The 15,650-nt window shown below is 45.1% G+C and overlaps 1 protein-coding gene across 3 annotated transcripts in view; it reads left to right on the top strand.

Annotated features, from left to right (window-relative positions):
• The window catches only part of LOC144116099 (set1/Ash2 histone methyltransferase complex subunit ASH2-like), a 161,812-nt gene that overhangs the window by 63,069 nt on the left and 83,093 nt on the right, over nt 1–15,650 (top strand). For all 3 annotated transcript variants that reach the window (XM_077650777.1, XM_077650774.1, XM_077650776.1), the window contains 3 exons: nt 7,591–7,686; nt 12,917–13,006; nt 15,341–15,422. In XM_077650777.1, coding sequence (XP_077506903.1) covers nt 7,591–7,686; nt 12,917–13,006; nt 15,341–15,422 — 268 coding nt within the window. The remainder of the gene's footprint in view (nt 1–7,590; nt 7,687–12,916; nt 13,007–15,340; nt 15,423–15,650) is intronic.

The raw sequence follows: 15,650 nt of genomic DNA, 5'->3' as shown, positions 1-15,650 counted from the left end.
ACGCATCTTTGACTGCAACAGAGACAGCTCTCAACGAAGCGGTTTGCAAGTTCAATGCAGGGACCCGCCGTGCTTACACAGAGTACTGTTCGACACTTGGGCTGCAAACTGGCCAACATGCTCTTCGCAGAGCAGCGGAAAAGGACGCCTTGTGGAAAAGAAAGGCAGCGAAAGCACTTCAATCTCGAGGCAAGGCATCCAAGAAGCCCCATGTTAAAAAGGACACAAAAGACTACAACCCCGGTGCCTTTTGATGAGTGAAATCCAAGGTGCAACTTCGGAAGCCATTTTCTCAAAACTGTTTTTTTTGTCATTTGCTCTGATTGTTCCGCTGATTTCTTCGCGACCGCTGGGGCTATTTTGATACGGTTTTTTTCGCTGCATTCCTTGAGAAATGTTTCAGGTCGTGACATTCTTGGTTTTTTGGCATCCCGTTTGCCGACTTACTGATTCGACTAGTTGTTCACTGTTTAGGTGCCCATTGTAATGTCTGCTCATAAAATATTAAAACTAAAAACTTTTACATTGTAAATAAAAAAATCTAAGAATGTCACGACCTCATCCATTCATTTTGGAATGCAACACACTTTGAAGAAGTCTTCTATCTTATTTTGTAAGTCGCTCAAGCGTGGTACAAGATGAAAAGGAGGAAAATTTTTTAAATAAAAAAGGTGTTGAGATATCAGTTTGAAATTTTTATGGGGATATCACAGAAACATTACCAGTAACCCTGCCAATTTTTATCAGAATCCATGAAGAAATAGGAAGGTTGATCCCGAATGCCACGTCCCCCCTTAAGTTTCACTTCGATAGTGTAAACACCATAGCGTTGAAGTTTTACCTAACCCAGCTTCGATAGTGTAAACACCATAGCGTTGAAGTTTTACCTAACCCAGCCTGTGTTTCTCGTGCAGAACCTAATATATATGCGAGAAAACCGCCGTCGTTAGTAGCAGTGGCGGCGGTATTGACTGTGAGCGAAAAACCCACCAAAAATCTCCATAGAAGCAACCTAGGGTGTAGGTGGGCCAATTAGCTTACGTGATCTTGTGGCCTCATCACAACTGTCCTTGAGAATTGTGAGTAAACTGACCACTGTTGCAGGATTAATGATTGGTCGTGAAAGGTTCGTCAGGAAGAGCAACCTGGGTCGCACAAGCCCTGGTAGTGGCGCACTGCTTAACCGCTGCACCACTGCTCCAGGAGGGGTATGAGGACTCCCTGGGATCTCTGAATGTTAGAGAATGACCAATTTCACGTATGTAGGAAATAACCCTTTAATGCTATCGCGCCATACCGTTTGGGCAGAGCTCAAGTGTCCCCTAAAATTTTTATTATCCTTGTTACTAGGGGCGTGCGAATATCGAAATTTTCGAATACGAATCGAATACGAATATGAAGAAAAAATGGCTTCGAATATCGAATCGAATATCTGGTCAGCACAAAAAATAAATTCAGAAAAGATAAACAAGCAAAAATTGTTGCTCATATTTTTCTCAAAATAGTGTATGGCCTTAGTGTATGGCCTTTGCAACGGAAATAAACGAAACTAGACTGCCTGAGCACCGTATAAAAAAAACAACATGATGTGCGCAAAAATGTATACTACTTAATTGAACTGCATAACAGTATCCAACCTGTAATGTGGTCAGGCAAAATGCAATCCATAACATGACAAGACTGGAAACAAAAATAACATGATGGCTAGTAAAACCTTATTAATTCGGAGTTCAAAGAACCGACAGAAATGCCCAGGTTATTTGAAGGTCGATTTATAAAACACCCCGCGGCCCTGAAAAAAAAAATACCAAAAATGCGGTAGTCTTATGAGGCGGCTCTATCGTGCAAACACCTGTAATCCCGTGACGAGCACAGAGTTTCGGCGTGCTGGAAGACATCGTGAACGTAAGCGAGATGGGAACACGCATTGACGTTGGAATGGCGAGACTGTTTCTAGAAAAGGAAAAGAAATGACGAGCGATGTGTCAGTCAGTGTCTGAAAGCGGCACGGTGCTGAGATTGGACTAATGGCGAATGCGCCGGCCGACAGTTGCCATTGCAATGGGCGAGTGGCCAAGCTCAGAAACCAAAACTACGCAGCCAGGTTCTTTTTTTGACCTAGTGACAGGACAGGGGCCCTCCGAACATTGTCACGCCTGCCGTTAGGTCCACTTAAGAGGTGCATGGGTTACAGTGCACCATGCAATACACCTCGACTCGCCCCTTCGGGAGCCTCACGCAAAATTTCGCAAGTAGGCTTTTCCGCATATTGTAGTTGACCAAAATAAGATGGCGGTTGTCACGCTCAGAGAGTTAAGGTGACAAAACGAATGCCATGGGTGTGGGCATTAATTAGATAACATATTACCGAAGGATAAAAAAATAAACGTGCTTTCGCGTTGCAATTATTAGAAGCGGGTCGTCCCCCATGTTGACAGAGAAGAAAGAGAACCGGGCCTTTATATTGTTTTCCTGGAACTTTAACCTCTATATTCAGATAATTTGTCCAGAAATTGCGCTTTTGCGACAATCAGATTTAACAAAGTCGGCGCGGTATACGATCGCTGCCTAGTATTCGGGAATTTTCGAATATTCGGAAATTCACGAATATCATTTCTTGAATACGAATATGAACCGAATATGAAACATATTTGATTCGTATTCAAAATTTCTAATATTCGCACACCCCTACTTGTTACCCTTACAAGCACTTATTGGGCAGCCGAGCTGGTCGCGCGCCATGGAGCCCAATGTGGGAATACGTTAAACGCACTAACCATACGCGGCCACTATAACTCTGTGCATTAGGGCCAATGACCAATTTCACATACAGTTGAATCTCGGTGATACGAATCTCAAAGGGAGGCGAAAATATTCGTATCACCCAAAAACAAGCGAAATCTGTCGCGAAACCATGAGACACGCACAAAAAAAAAAACATTTATTTACATGGAAAGAAGTCACATATGTCCTTCTGAGTCTTCTTCTCCGCGAGGTCGGCCAGCAGAGAATTTTCGAAGCTGAAGAACTGGGCTGTAGTGTTCTCACGCACAGTCTTGGATGTCACAGCACGCCGCACAATATCGAGAGCGTGCATAGTTTCGGCTGCCGATGGTGGTTAGTCATCACCATTTTGGCATTCGTCTTCTTCTTCGTCACTGGTCGAAATTCCAGGCTGCGACGATACATCCTCCACGATGTCTTCCACTATGCGCAGACCACAGGTGACGAGATCATCGTCCGCGGTGACGTAATCGTCGGCACTGCAGTCAATGCTAAGCTGGTTCCAGACATCAACCGGAACTGAATCTGGCACTTGCGAGGTGGTGGCCACTGTGGATTTAAATATCCCACACTTTGCGAAACAATTCGCGATGGTTCCAGGGGGGACGTGCTCCCAGGCCACTGCAATAAAATGCATAGTGTCCAAAAGACTAGTCTGCATATTTGCATCCTTACAATCAATCTTTGCAAGGAGGCGGCGCACCAACAAACCTTTGAAGTGGTGCTTTACGGTTCTGATAATGCCAGCATCCAGTGGCTGCAAATGACTAGCAGTGTTCGGGGGCAGGTATACCACTTTGATGCTCTGTAGCGTGATGTGCTTTGGATGCGCCACACACTAGTCCAGCAGCCAAACAATCTTTTTGTTCTATCATATGGTCCAAGTATGTGGCGAACTCTACGAACAGAGTCGACGTCATCCACACCTTTTTATTGGCTCTATATGTGCAGGGCAAACGACCGGCTGCCTTGAAGCATCGGGGCTTTTCGTATTTTGCGACGACGGTCAGTTTCATTTTTTCTGACCCGTCAGTGTTGCAGCAAAACAAAACCGTCACACGCTGCTTACTTTTTTGTCCTCCCTGGCAGGCTTCGCCCTTGAAGCAGAGACTTTTCGGGCTGAAGATTGTAAAACAGCCCTGCCTCATCACTGTTAAAAACAACGCGAGCATCATATCCCGTAATGAAAGACTGCAGCGTGGTTGCCATCCAATCTTCAACGATGGAAGCGTCAACCTTTTTCCCTTCGCCGCAAACAGTTTTGTAGGAGAGGTCATGCCGTGCCTTAAATCGGTGAATCAGCCATCAGGGGCCTGAAAATTTTCAATTCCAAGCGTGAGTGATGTCCGCAGCCTTCTCACGCAGAACTTTTCCGTCAACGTTGACGCCGGCCGCAGTGACCTCTTTAAACCATGTTAGGAGAACTTCTAACTTTACATCGTGAGCAGTCTTCGCTTCTTTGGAGTTTACGCCAAAGTGGTGCACATTCTGCATAATTTGGTCGCGCTGACCGACGATCGTAGACAGCATAGAAATTGGCAGGCCTAATTCTTTGGCCATGTCAATGCACCTTTTCTTGGGCTTTTCGTCCACCTTCTTTAAAATATCCAGTTTGTCCTTCAAGGACAGCGCCTTCCGCTTTCACGACATCGTACTGATTGCAGTACCTTTCGGGCTGACGCGATCAATGCTCGTAAAACGACACACGCAAACAACACGCTGCACTTCCGTAGTCGTCGCACACGAGGGAACAAATAAGCGGGAGCTGCTGTTGGTGTGATGATCTGCGCTGGCTGTAGCGGAAAGACCTGCGGAGCAGGCGCGCAGGGCCGCGAGAAATGTGCAGAGGACAAATCGCGCCCGACTGGTTGAGTTAGCTGGTTCGCAGGGCGAACGGACCAATAAGCAGCGGCGCTAGCCTCGGGCAACAACAAAGTAAAAAGAAAAAGGCCAAGAGGCCGCCCTCAAAAACTAGAGAGAGAGAGAAAGCTTCGCTTGCCTCGTCAGCCTCCCTGCTGCCGCGGAATCCCAAACCGGCACTGGCGCACGTTGCGTCAGTGCCGGAATTTTACGAATTCGTATCACACCGAAATTCTTATCAGCCGAGTTCGTATCACCGAGATTCTACTGTTTATGGGAAATAACTGATTAACGCTGTCGCGTGAAAACTTTAAGGTAGAGCTTAAGTGCCCCTCCAAATTTTTTTGTGTGTTCTTGTGTTCACATTTCAGTTCTGCCATTTGTATTTCGTTTGACACTGATAGAACATCTTTATAAAGGTGCCCATTTCATTTTAAGTTTTATATGCATTAGACAAACGCCTTTAAACAGTGTGGAGTAAGAAATATGTTTAAATAAAAAAATTCAATAAAATATATAATAAAAAAAATCCCCCGAACCCACAAAGACCCGAGTTCCTGTGCAGTTCGTAACATAAAGGACTATAGACACCTAGCTTTATCGCTTGTTTTTTTCTTTGAAATGATGAGTTAGACATTAGAATACATGGATTATTGCGTGGTATTTTATAATTAAATATTTTATAATTGAATTTCTTCTCTCGTGTCATTTCGGTTTCATCAACTGAACGATGGCTGTGACTTGTAGTTGGTGTTTAGGTCACGTAATGCACTAGAAAAATTGTAATATAACCGCTAAAACAGTTTTAATTCACTAAAACACCTAAGTCAGCCTCTTTCAAGACTTGGAATGACAAAAAACGATCAGCAGTTATGCAACAGATTTTTCATTCCTCATGTGACCTAAACATCAACTACACGTCACAGCCATCGCTCGGCAGTTGAAACCGATTCCGAGTCAAGAAGAAGTTCAATTATAAATTATTTAGCAGTTGTAGATGAATATCACTGGGTGTTCCATGTATACCAATGTCTAATGCATTGCTTGAAAGAAGAAAACACGCAAGCAGAAATTTGGTGTCTATAGTCCTTTAACACATTTAGTTCAGCACATGCAAACGGAGATGCAACAATAAGCTCAGCCTAGTGGGGCCATCTGTTTGCTAGAATGGGAACCTTTTTTGTCAACAAACCGACGCTCCTCCTCAAGCGTAGAAATGGCAGAATCGTCACTCTAAATAAAAAAAAAATGCTAATTTATCGCTGATATGTTTTGTTCTAGACAAGATGAGACGAAGCGAAAGCCCGGTACTTATTTATGGCCAGTGAATGTACTGAAAATGGCAGTAACAACTGTGAATACAGTCCAAAACGAGGGTCCTGCTTCGAAGGGTGCCAGCAATTTGGAAATGATAACTTAGCATACACATAGCCACGCATGCTAAACTCGGAAAGTAGTGCATGTAATCCAAGTGTATGGCAAGGCTTGATATGAAATAGCGTTGGGTGCATGTACATGACGAAGCGTGTCATTTTTTTTAGCGTAGCCTGTCCCATATGCTCATTTTGTACTGGCCCTACATTCTACAGCGTCAGAATGTCACCTCTGCACTCATCACAGCTTTGGTAGTGCTACAAGGAACTACTGAGATGGAGTATAAGTGTGAACACGAGAAACAAGTCAATTGATGGGAAGGCACCATATTGTACCCTTGCAATTACTGCTCTTTACACATGATCTCGAAAGCCTGCAAAAGCCGCGTGGAGTTCCAGTTCACACAGACTAAGGAGCATTCTGTTAACGTGGGTTTTTGGGTGGAAAATATCTTTGTGCTGGCTTTTTCGTGTTTTTGCAAGTTACAATCGTTTTTATCATTAATGGGTTGTGTGTGTGTGGTTTCAGAACACCTGAAATTTCCAACCTTATTAAAGAAAGAGTAAAAATTCATTCATATTGGAAAACCTAATAATAATAAATTGTGAAATTGCAAAAGCAAAATAAATGCAAAATCAGTGAAAAAACAAAACTAGAAAATGACATCTGTTTGAAATAACGAATCTCAAGATTTAGGTGAAGATTTGCTATAAGGTCATTTGCCCTCAAACCATGTTTGCGAAAGAAGAGTTACAGTCGAAAGAGTCGCAATATTGGAGTACAGAGTATGCCCAAAAAGTTTAAATGAGATGCATGTTAGCGAAATGGGACAATAATTCGAAGGGTCAGTACAGTCTCAGGTCTTAAAAACTGGCACAGCTCTGCTTGATTTTCTGTCGTCTAGGATTTTGCCAGTGTTCAGAGACTGAATGAAGATGACCTGCAGGATTTTGCTTGTTAACTGTTTAATTCTTTTGAGAATCTTAGCAGGAATGTTCTTGGGTTTAGGTGACGTAGACGGCTTGAAATGAGGTTTGAAATTTCGTCAGATGTAATGGTAACAGGCGGCATGAAAAATTTAGGTCCAGTAAGGTAGTGCTGTTTTTTCCTGATTTGTGGGTAAAAACAGAGGTTATGTAGAAATTCATTATGTCGGAATGCTGGGAAAGTAGAATGTGTGCGCTGTCGTGTCTCCTGAAAATTTTTTGGGGTTAACACGCATTATGTCTAAGAAATCACGACTGTGAAATTTTTTTTTGGATGACTGTAATAAAAGAATTCGCAAAGGCTGGCGAAGTATTTTCCCATTTGACTGAGTACGCCGAGTTCTTGAAATTATGGAACAGGCATTTTTTTTCTTTCCTGACTTTTTCCCTAGTGCATTGGAATACCATGGCTTTGTAGCCTCCCCACAGGTGCAGATAAGTGAGACATAGGTGTCAGTAAGCATTTAACAGGGCACCAGCTGTCATTCAAGGATCCTGTAGGCATAGGCAGCTGAAAGGTGCTGAAAAATTGTTTAAGGTGGGAGTTGATGCTTGTGAATTTTCAGGACATAATTCTTTGTTTCAGGACATAATTCCGTTCATCGAAAGGAACTGGGAGAACATGACCACGGTGCCGCGGAGAGTGAAACAAACCTGGCACACAACGGTTTACAAGACGATGGTCAGTTCATGTGTTGTTACCTGAATTGCTTTTGGTTGTGGGGAAATGTTGCTGGCCTTGTGCTGTTGGTGCTGCTGCCCATAAATCATTAATCATACAGCTGCGTGATCTCTTGTGGATGCTGAACAAAGCAAATGACACAGCCGTTGGGGGGGGGGTATGCGGCAGCGACAGCACATGCAGGCTGGAAGCTTGCATTCCTTGGAGTGCTTGGCTCTCAGTTGCAGGGTCTGCCTGTCCTTACCCAGCAAAGAGTGGCACGTCTTCACTCATGCAGTGTTCACCTTCCGGCTACACTTGTCACCTACTGCCGCTGGAAACGAGTGCAGGCGGAGGAATTTATATTTTACATTGTCAGTGGTACATCATGCTGTATTAAAACTTGGCAGTTCTCCAAACAGTTGGTACTGTATTTACACGATTTTAAGTCTACAGTTTTTTTTTTTTAATTTAAAATTCTGAAGTTGGGGGGGTCGAATTACAATCAAAATGAAACCTTGAACTGCTAATAAAAGCAAGAAAAATGATCTGTCAGGGATGCTACTGCAAGGTTACAAGTTTTTGTTTGCTCTCCGGCTCCAAGTGTAGCATTCAGGTATTCCACGGGCTTGTTGGAAAGGGTTTTTCATTTTTTACTTTTACTGCGCACACCGTTACCCGCCGCGGTGGTTCAGTGGTTAGGGCTCTTGGCTACTGATCACGATACCTGGGTTAGAACCCAGCCGCGGCGGCAGCGTTTCGATGGAGGCGAAACGCAAAGGCGCCCGTGTGCTGTGCGATGTCAGTACAGCACGTTAAAGATTCCCAAGTGGTTGAAATTATTTCGGAGCCCTCCACTACGACACCTCTTTCTTCCTTTCTTCTTTCACTCGCTCCTTTATCCCTTCTCTTCGGTTGGGTTTCCACTGAGATTTGAGACAGATACTGCGCCATTTCCTTTCCCCAAAAACCAATTTCATTTCATTTCACTCGCGGGAGTATCGATAGTTAAGGAAGGGCCGATGTTCCAATCCTGGAGTCTGCGCCAGCACCCGGGAGTGTCGCTAGCTGATGGAAGAGCCGCTATTTCAGTTGGTTGCGTAATATGGCGGCTAGATGATTATATACGTAACGGCGGCACTTCTGGGGAATGCCGATGTTTGCTGGAAGAGCCGACGCCCCGACACCCATCACTTTTTGTTTGGTGGTGCTTGGAGTTGGTGCATTTGACTCGACTGCCGGCCGCGTGCTTTGCCATGAGCTCTCCAGGTTCAAAAAGCATTCGGCACTCATTCACTGCAGCGTTCAAGAGGGAGGCCATTATTTACACTGAAGAAACCAACAACTGTGCAGCGGGCTGCAAGTTCGACGTTTCTGAATGGTTGGTGCGGGAGTGGCAGAAGCAACGAGACAGAACTTTCGACTGCGACTCCAAACGAAGCGGTTTCCGCGGGCCGAAATCTGAACGCTTTCTGGAGCTCGAGGCCAAGCTTGCAGCATATGTCACCGAAATACGTGATCGGTCCCTTCCAGTGACATGCAAAATGATCACGCAACAAGCCCGGTTGCGAAATGATCACGCAACAAGCTGGGATACTGCGAACAGACTTCAAAGCCTGCAGGGCTTGGGCTTCGAAATTTATGAAGAGGGCTGGCTTCTCTCTTCGTCGGTGTACTAGTGTGCGCCAGAAGCTGCCTGCTGCTTACAAGGAGAAAGTTCTCGCCTTCCATAGGCACTACTTCAAGCTCCGCGACTAATGGCGATACCTGCTCGGCCAAATCAGCAATGCTGACCAGACTCCCGTCTACTACGACATGACGAGCAACACAACAGTGAGCGTGAGGAGAGGGTTAAGCTTTTCATGACAAGAAATGAGAAACTTCAGTTCACTGTTATGCTATCATGCTTAGCAGATGGCACAAAGCTCCAACCGTACATCATCCTCAAAAGAAAAACTATGCTACTGGAAATGTTCTCGAAAGGTGTGATTGTGCGAGTGAATGAAAAAAGGCTTTATGGCGGACGACTTAGTCATTGATTGGTACCGTCACGTGCGGCTTTTGAGGCCAGGGGCATCCCTCAAAGATTGCAATCCGAACCTCCTCGTGCTGGGCTCATTTCGCGGCCACCTTACCGCGAAAGTGAAGGCAGAGCTACGAACAGAACATAGAGATATGCTGGTGATTCCCGGCAGTCTGACGGGGCAGCTGCAGCTGCTAGACGTTGGCATTAACAAGTCATTCAAGGACTTGCTCCGGCGCGAGTATAAGGAGTGGCTGGCGGCGGAAGGTTGGGAACTTTCACCAACGGGCCGTGTGAAGAGAGCCTCCCTGGCGGCTGCGTGTGGGTGGGTGATTTCCACTTGGGCGGCTGTACCACGTGATGTCATGATGTGGTCATTTAGGAAGTGCGGGCTTTCCATGGAGGACGATGTGCTGTGGGACCGCAGCGGCGACGACGACAGCAATACCACTGAAGATGACTCAAGTGAGGATGAATAGCCCATCTATGCAATAAATTTTCGTTTTTGAGCGTGTCCACTGGCGTTTTTTTTTTTTTTTTCGGACATGCGATTTGGGGGTCGACTTACATTCGCGTCAGCTTTCTTTTTGGACATGCGATTTGGGGGGGTCGACTTACATTTGAGTCGACTTACAATTGTTGTAAATACAGTACCTCGTTGTAGGTAAGAAGTGTTAAAACAATTCGGTGTAGCCAAAATTCGTAACACTCAATTTCGCCAAAAACACGTGTGGGAGAAGTGCAATTTAGTCACTGAAAGGACAACGATGTTTTCTGAAGTTTCAGCGCTGTTCCGAAGCTGCAAAAGAACAAGCGCCGGAAGTCAATTAGGTTGGCTTCCCCGCAATACAACTGTGCTGTGTGAAAAGTAAAATGCCAGAATGCAAGCTACCGCTGTTTCCGTGACAGTTGACGTGAGCACAGGATGCTTACTGGAAGGCTACTTTCCACTGGTTCCAGCATTATCGACGGGTGCAAGAGGCGCTAACGCCTGCCGCAGCACCACCAATCACTCGTGTAGTGTATCCAAGCGAGCACAGCTTGCCACTCAGCAGCTCAATATATAAAGCAAGGATTGTATATTCTTGTTAAAAATGTTTAGGAGCAGTTTCGGGTAGCCAATAATTCTTGATGTCCGTGTTCATTATAACTGCTGTGATGGAGGATGATGGGCCCAGGATCGTTGCCATGCTCGGACACCAGGCGAGAGGATTGTGACTCGCCTGTTGGTTCGCATTGCCGGATCCGGTAGAGCTGTGGAGACGGTTAGCTGCAGCGTCGTGGCTGTGGTAAAGGCCTGTGCGGTGCGGGTCCTGGCAACTGGTTCTCAGGGCTGACTCAATGCGGTCGAGCCTCGAGCAAAAGACGACCCCGGCACCTCGGACACACTTCATTTACTTCCACTCTTCTTGTACTCCTCGCCCCCACTACTTTGCTATCCACATCGTGACAGCTATGTTTGACTGTACTGCGCTTTATGAATAGGACTGAGCACAGTAATTTTTGCTGGAAGAAATCTCATACGGCATCATTTTTTTCTCTTGCAACCAGTTGCTGTTTAATTATGGATTTTCATCATCTCCTCTGATGTTTTCAAAAAGACAGGCTCCCACAGGGCTTGAGTAAAACACTCTCCGGGGCATGTTGGTTCATAGCTAACAAGAATAAAAGCGCAACACGACACAAAGAAGGAGGAAACCGACAGGACAGGCGCTATCCTGTCCTGTCGGTTTCCTCCTTCTTTGTGTCGTGTTGTTGCGCTTTTATTCTTGTTACCCACAGGGCTGCCAAAAGTAGTTGCTAGTATCTCTGATAGATATCACCAGCCCTATTTTATTGATTGTATATTTAAAATTTCACTCCTTAGTGCTGCATAAATAAAACATTCATCTCTGTTGATGTTACGCTCGTTATTAGCTTTGCACACCGTGTAGGTAGTGCGGCAGTTGTCATGTTGCATAAGGTAACTGTGCTAATTGTACAGTTGTGCCCCATTAATATTGCATTCTAGAATTATGGACAATATTTCTTTGGACCAAACTTTTCTTTATGTATTTTCACCTCATTGGCATGGAAACTTGCTGTCCGGATAAGGGACAAGGTGGAAATGCACACCACTCATGTGTGTTACTATGGACACCAATGAGAAAATCTCTTTTACCAGATTAAGTTGATCTTAGGTACTAGGCGCGAACACACACAGACGCGAGGAAGGGTATGGGTGCCTGTGTGTGTTTGTGCTATCTAAGATGAATTGTGACCAACTCGCCCAAGAAGACGTTCTTTCAGGTTAAGTTGAGGTAGCCTTGCAATTGTTCTGCCGGCTGCGCACCAGTGAATGGCAATGCCAAGATGCCTTACAGTGGTCTAATTTTCTCTTCACTGCACATTACTATCACAGAGGCAGACCTTAATGTCCAAGCGTTCTTTTTTGAATAATTAATTTTTCTTTTTCTTTTTTCGTGATCCATTATTATGGACGACTTGCTGCATGGACCTCCTTGCTTGAGAACCAAAGGCTCTATATTAACTAGGCACAACTGTATACGAAGCAAACAGGGCTTCCTTGGCCGCTTTTCTCAGTGTAATACTGGAAGTGGCAGGTGTGTTGAATTAACCCTTTCAAACAATGCATGTTGTCTGCAGTGTGATGAAGATTTCGAAGGTGCTGCCATTCCTTGAGCAGCCTTTTGTTTTGCTGTCCCTGCTTTTCACGCCTTTCTTCCTCTGCCTAAGCTCTTGGCCATTCAGCACTAGGTTCTTGAAATCTGTTTGTCACTGTCGAGATGAGTGGCTACCATTGTGGACAAACATCCTGTGACAACACATGGTTGGCTGCTGGTTGGTGAGAACATAGTGCGCAATGAGGCCCCAAACCCAGGACAGCTCGGTACCCTGGCTTGGGTTTCATTGTGCCTTCATTTGGCTAGGATGCAGAGCACACCTGTACGCTTCCCCTCCTGTGGTATTACGAGTCCTGGTATGACAGAATGGTTGAGGAGTGGAAAGCTGTGGGGTTATTCAATAAAAAAAGCAAAAGGGGGAGAGAATAACGTGCAGCTCCAGCTGTATGAAGCACAAGAGAGCCACTTGGTGCAGTTGCCACACAGGCTATCACTTTTCCCCTCTTCCTGTTTTTCTACTTGTATGGCACCATCTGTCCAACATGTAGAGGCATACCAGCTTGCTGCCCGACTTTTTTTTATTGCTTTTGTCATTTCCTTTTAGACCAAAGACACGGATGTTTTCGTCTGTGAAGAAAAAAATGAGTCCGGAGAGGCCACGGATGCACACCCTTTGTTTGGGCTGGTCCTTACGGTAAGGAGCCACTGTCGTCCTCCTTATTTCATTTTATTTGCATTATGTGGGGGAAACATGCAGGGATGGTGTAAAGGTAGCATGTGCAAGAGTTCCGTGGTTTAAATCATGATGCTGTGCAATTCCCCACCAGATTAAAAAAAAAAAACACGTGTCGATGGAATTTCATAACCAGGCATGGGGTGTGACCTGATCATGGTGGCCAGAACTTACAACACACTCCCTCACTGGAACAGGATTTTGGCCACCCTAGTGTAGTACTTAGCTGCAACCTCCTATATGAGTACACCAATTAACTCTCAGCCCTCAGTCCACAGCAGCTGTGGAGCAACTGACCCATGTGGCAGTCAGACCTGGGACGCAGCGGAGGGTGTTAAGAATCTCTGGCTTCGGACAGGCCACCGTTGGGAACTGAACTTGGCAACGTTTAATGCTAGAACCTTATCCAGTGGGACTAGTCTAAGTGCTGTTTAAGGAACTAGCAGGTATTAAGTGGGATATCATAGGGCTTAGTGAGGTTAGGAGGACAGATGAGAAATAAGGGTGGGATTCCTCCTCATCAATCTTGATATAGCTGGCAACATAGAGGAATTTTGTAGTAGTAACAAGAGGGTGGAAATTATCGTAATTAGGCTTAATTAGAGGTGCAAACTGAAGGCCATAGAGGTGTACGCACCTACATCCAGCAGTGATGATCAGATTGGCGAGAGCTTCCATGAAGACGGAGAATCAGCAGTGTGCAAAGTAAGAACACAGTACGCTGTACTGATGGGTGACTTCAATGCAAAAGTAGGAAAGGAGCAGGCTGGAGACCAAGCGGTAGGCTCCAGGAATAGCTGGGGAGAGTTATTAGTAGAGTTCGCAGAGAGAAATAAGTTATGAATCATGAATAGCTTCTGCAAATGAGAGAACAGGAACTGGACGTGGAAGAGCCCCAATGGCAAGACTTAAAATGAAAGACTTCATACTGTGCACTCAACCTGGCATCGTGCAGGATATGGAGGACCTCGGAAAGGGGCCTTGTAGCGAGCACAGGATGGTAAGGTTTCGAATTAGCTTAGACTTAAAGTGGGAACGGAAGAAGCTAGTGAAGAGGAAGTCCATTAACGAGCTAGCGGTTAGAGGGAAAATAGACGAATTCAGGATATCGCTACAGAACAGATATTCAACCTTAACCGAGGAAGACGAGCTTGATGTTCATACAATAAACGATAATCGGACAGCGATCATTACGGTGTGCGCAGTAGAAGTAGGCGGTAGGACAGTTCGACAGGATCCTGGCAAGCTATCTCAGGTGACGAAAGATCTGATTAAGAAATGCCAAAGCATGGAAGCATCTAACCCCACAGACAGAATAGAACTGACAGAGCTGTCAAAGCTAATCAATAAGCACAAGGTAACCGAAGTTTAATATGGAGAGAATCGAGCATGTTCTAAAGAACGGAGGTAGCCTAAAAGCGGTGAAGAGTAAACTAGGCATAGGTGATAGGTGAAAATTAAATGTATGCATTAAGAGACAGAGGGACGGTGTCATTAGCAGTATGGATAAGATAGTTGAAGTAGCCGAAGAGTTCTACATAGATCTATAGCCAATGTAATAAGGATAAGCTAGGCAGCCTTACTTTGTAACAGTTCTAGCTTATTAGCGAGATGTACACTTGATGGGGGCTCCATATGAGTGATGCATGTTCCACTTTCGACTTAGTGTCCTTGTTTGCCTGCTGACGTATGCAACGAATGTATGTGAGCGTTCTGCCAGTTCTGTTAAGTATGCTTTCAGTATGCACATTCAAAGATAGGTTACTTGTTAGGTAAACACCCAAGTATTTGTAGGTTTCTGCATTATAATAGATTATTTGACTGGTAACTGTGTAAGTGCATAACAGTGCTTCGTTACGTTTAGTAAATTGCATGGTCTTAGTATTTTTTACTGTTATAACATTCACCTGCTAAGCAAGGAATGATTCCTTTAGTTTAATAAGTGATCTTGAAACTCGACAGAGTCAGTGTGAAGGAACGAGGTTGTCAGCAAAGGCCCAAGAGTAGACCTCGAGTGGAAAAGGCATTTATGCCTATGACAAGCAGTGTAGCCCTAAGACAGAGGGGCTCCAGCCTCGATATGATGAAGCCGAAGACTGAGAGCAGTTAATAACAGATGCACAGCTATTCTGGAATCCAGGAAATGTCTGTATTTTGCTCAGGTTCGTTTTGGGCATTCCTGTGGCACCTTTGCAAAATCTGTAAAAGAAGCATCAGATCATCCAGGTTTGTGTAAGTTATTGTGAAGGTTGAGTTTCGCAGATGAGCTACAGGTGATATTTCTTTTGTTTGCAGGAATTGGAAAAGATTGGACCCAATTATGAGAGCCTTGTTCGGAGTGGTCAGAATCGCAGTGCTGAAGCGCAGTCTTCCTCAGGCAAGTCCCGTGGCATTCTTATGGGTGCTGGGATTTGTTTGCAGTGGCACTGTTTCACCTGCAAGCATGTGCAGCAGCGCAGTGCACTGCAGTGAGCACATTCACTGTGTCTGCTATCCCTGTGCCCGATTACCTGCTGGGGCTGATACACAGAGTGGGGGACATGTAAGGTGATAGACAGTGATACCTTTCTTGTGGTAATAGCCTGTGGCGTTATGGGTGTGTTGC

The sequence above is a fragment of the Amblyomma americanum genome, chromosome 1 (assembly GCF_052857255.1).
Source record: "Amblyomma americanum isolate KBUSLIRL-KWMA chromosome 1, ASM5285725v1, whole genome shotgun sequence".
In the NCBI taxonomy this organism is placed as follows: Eukaryota; Metazoa; Arthropoda; class Arachnida; order Ixodida; family Ixodidae; genus Amblyomma; species Amblyomma americanum.
This window is presented reverse-complemented; position numbering and strand designations above follow the sequence as displayed.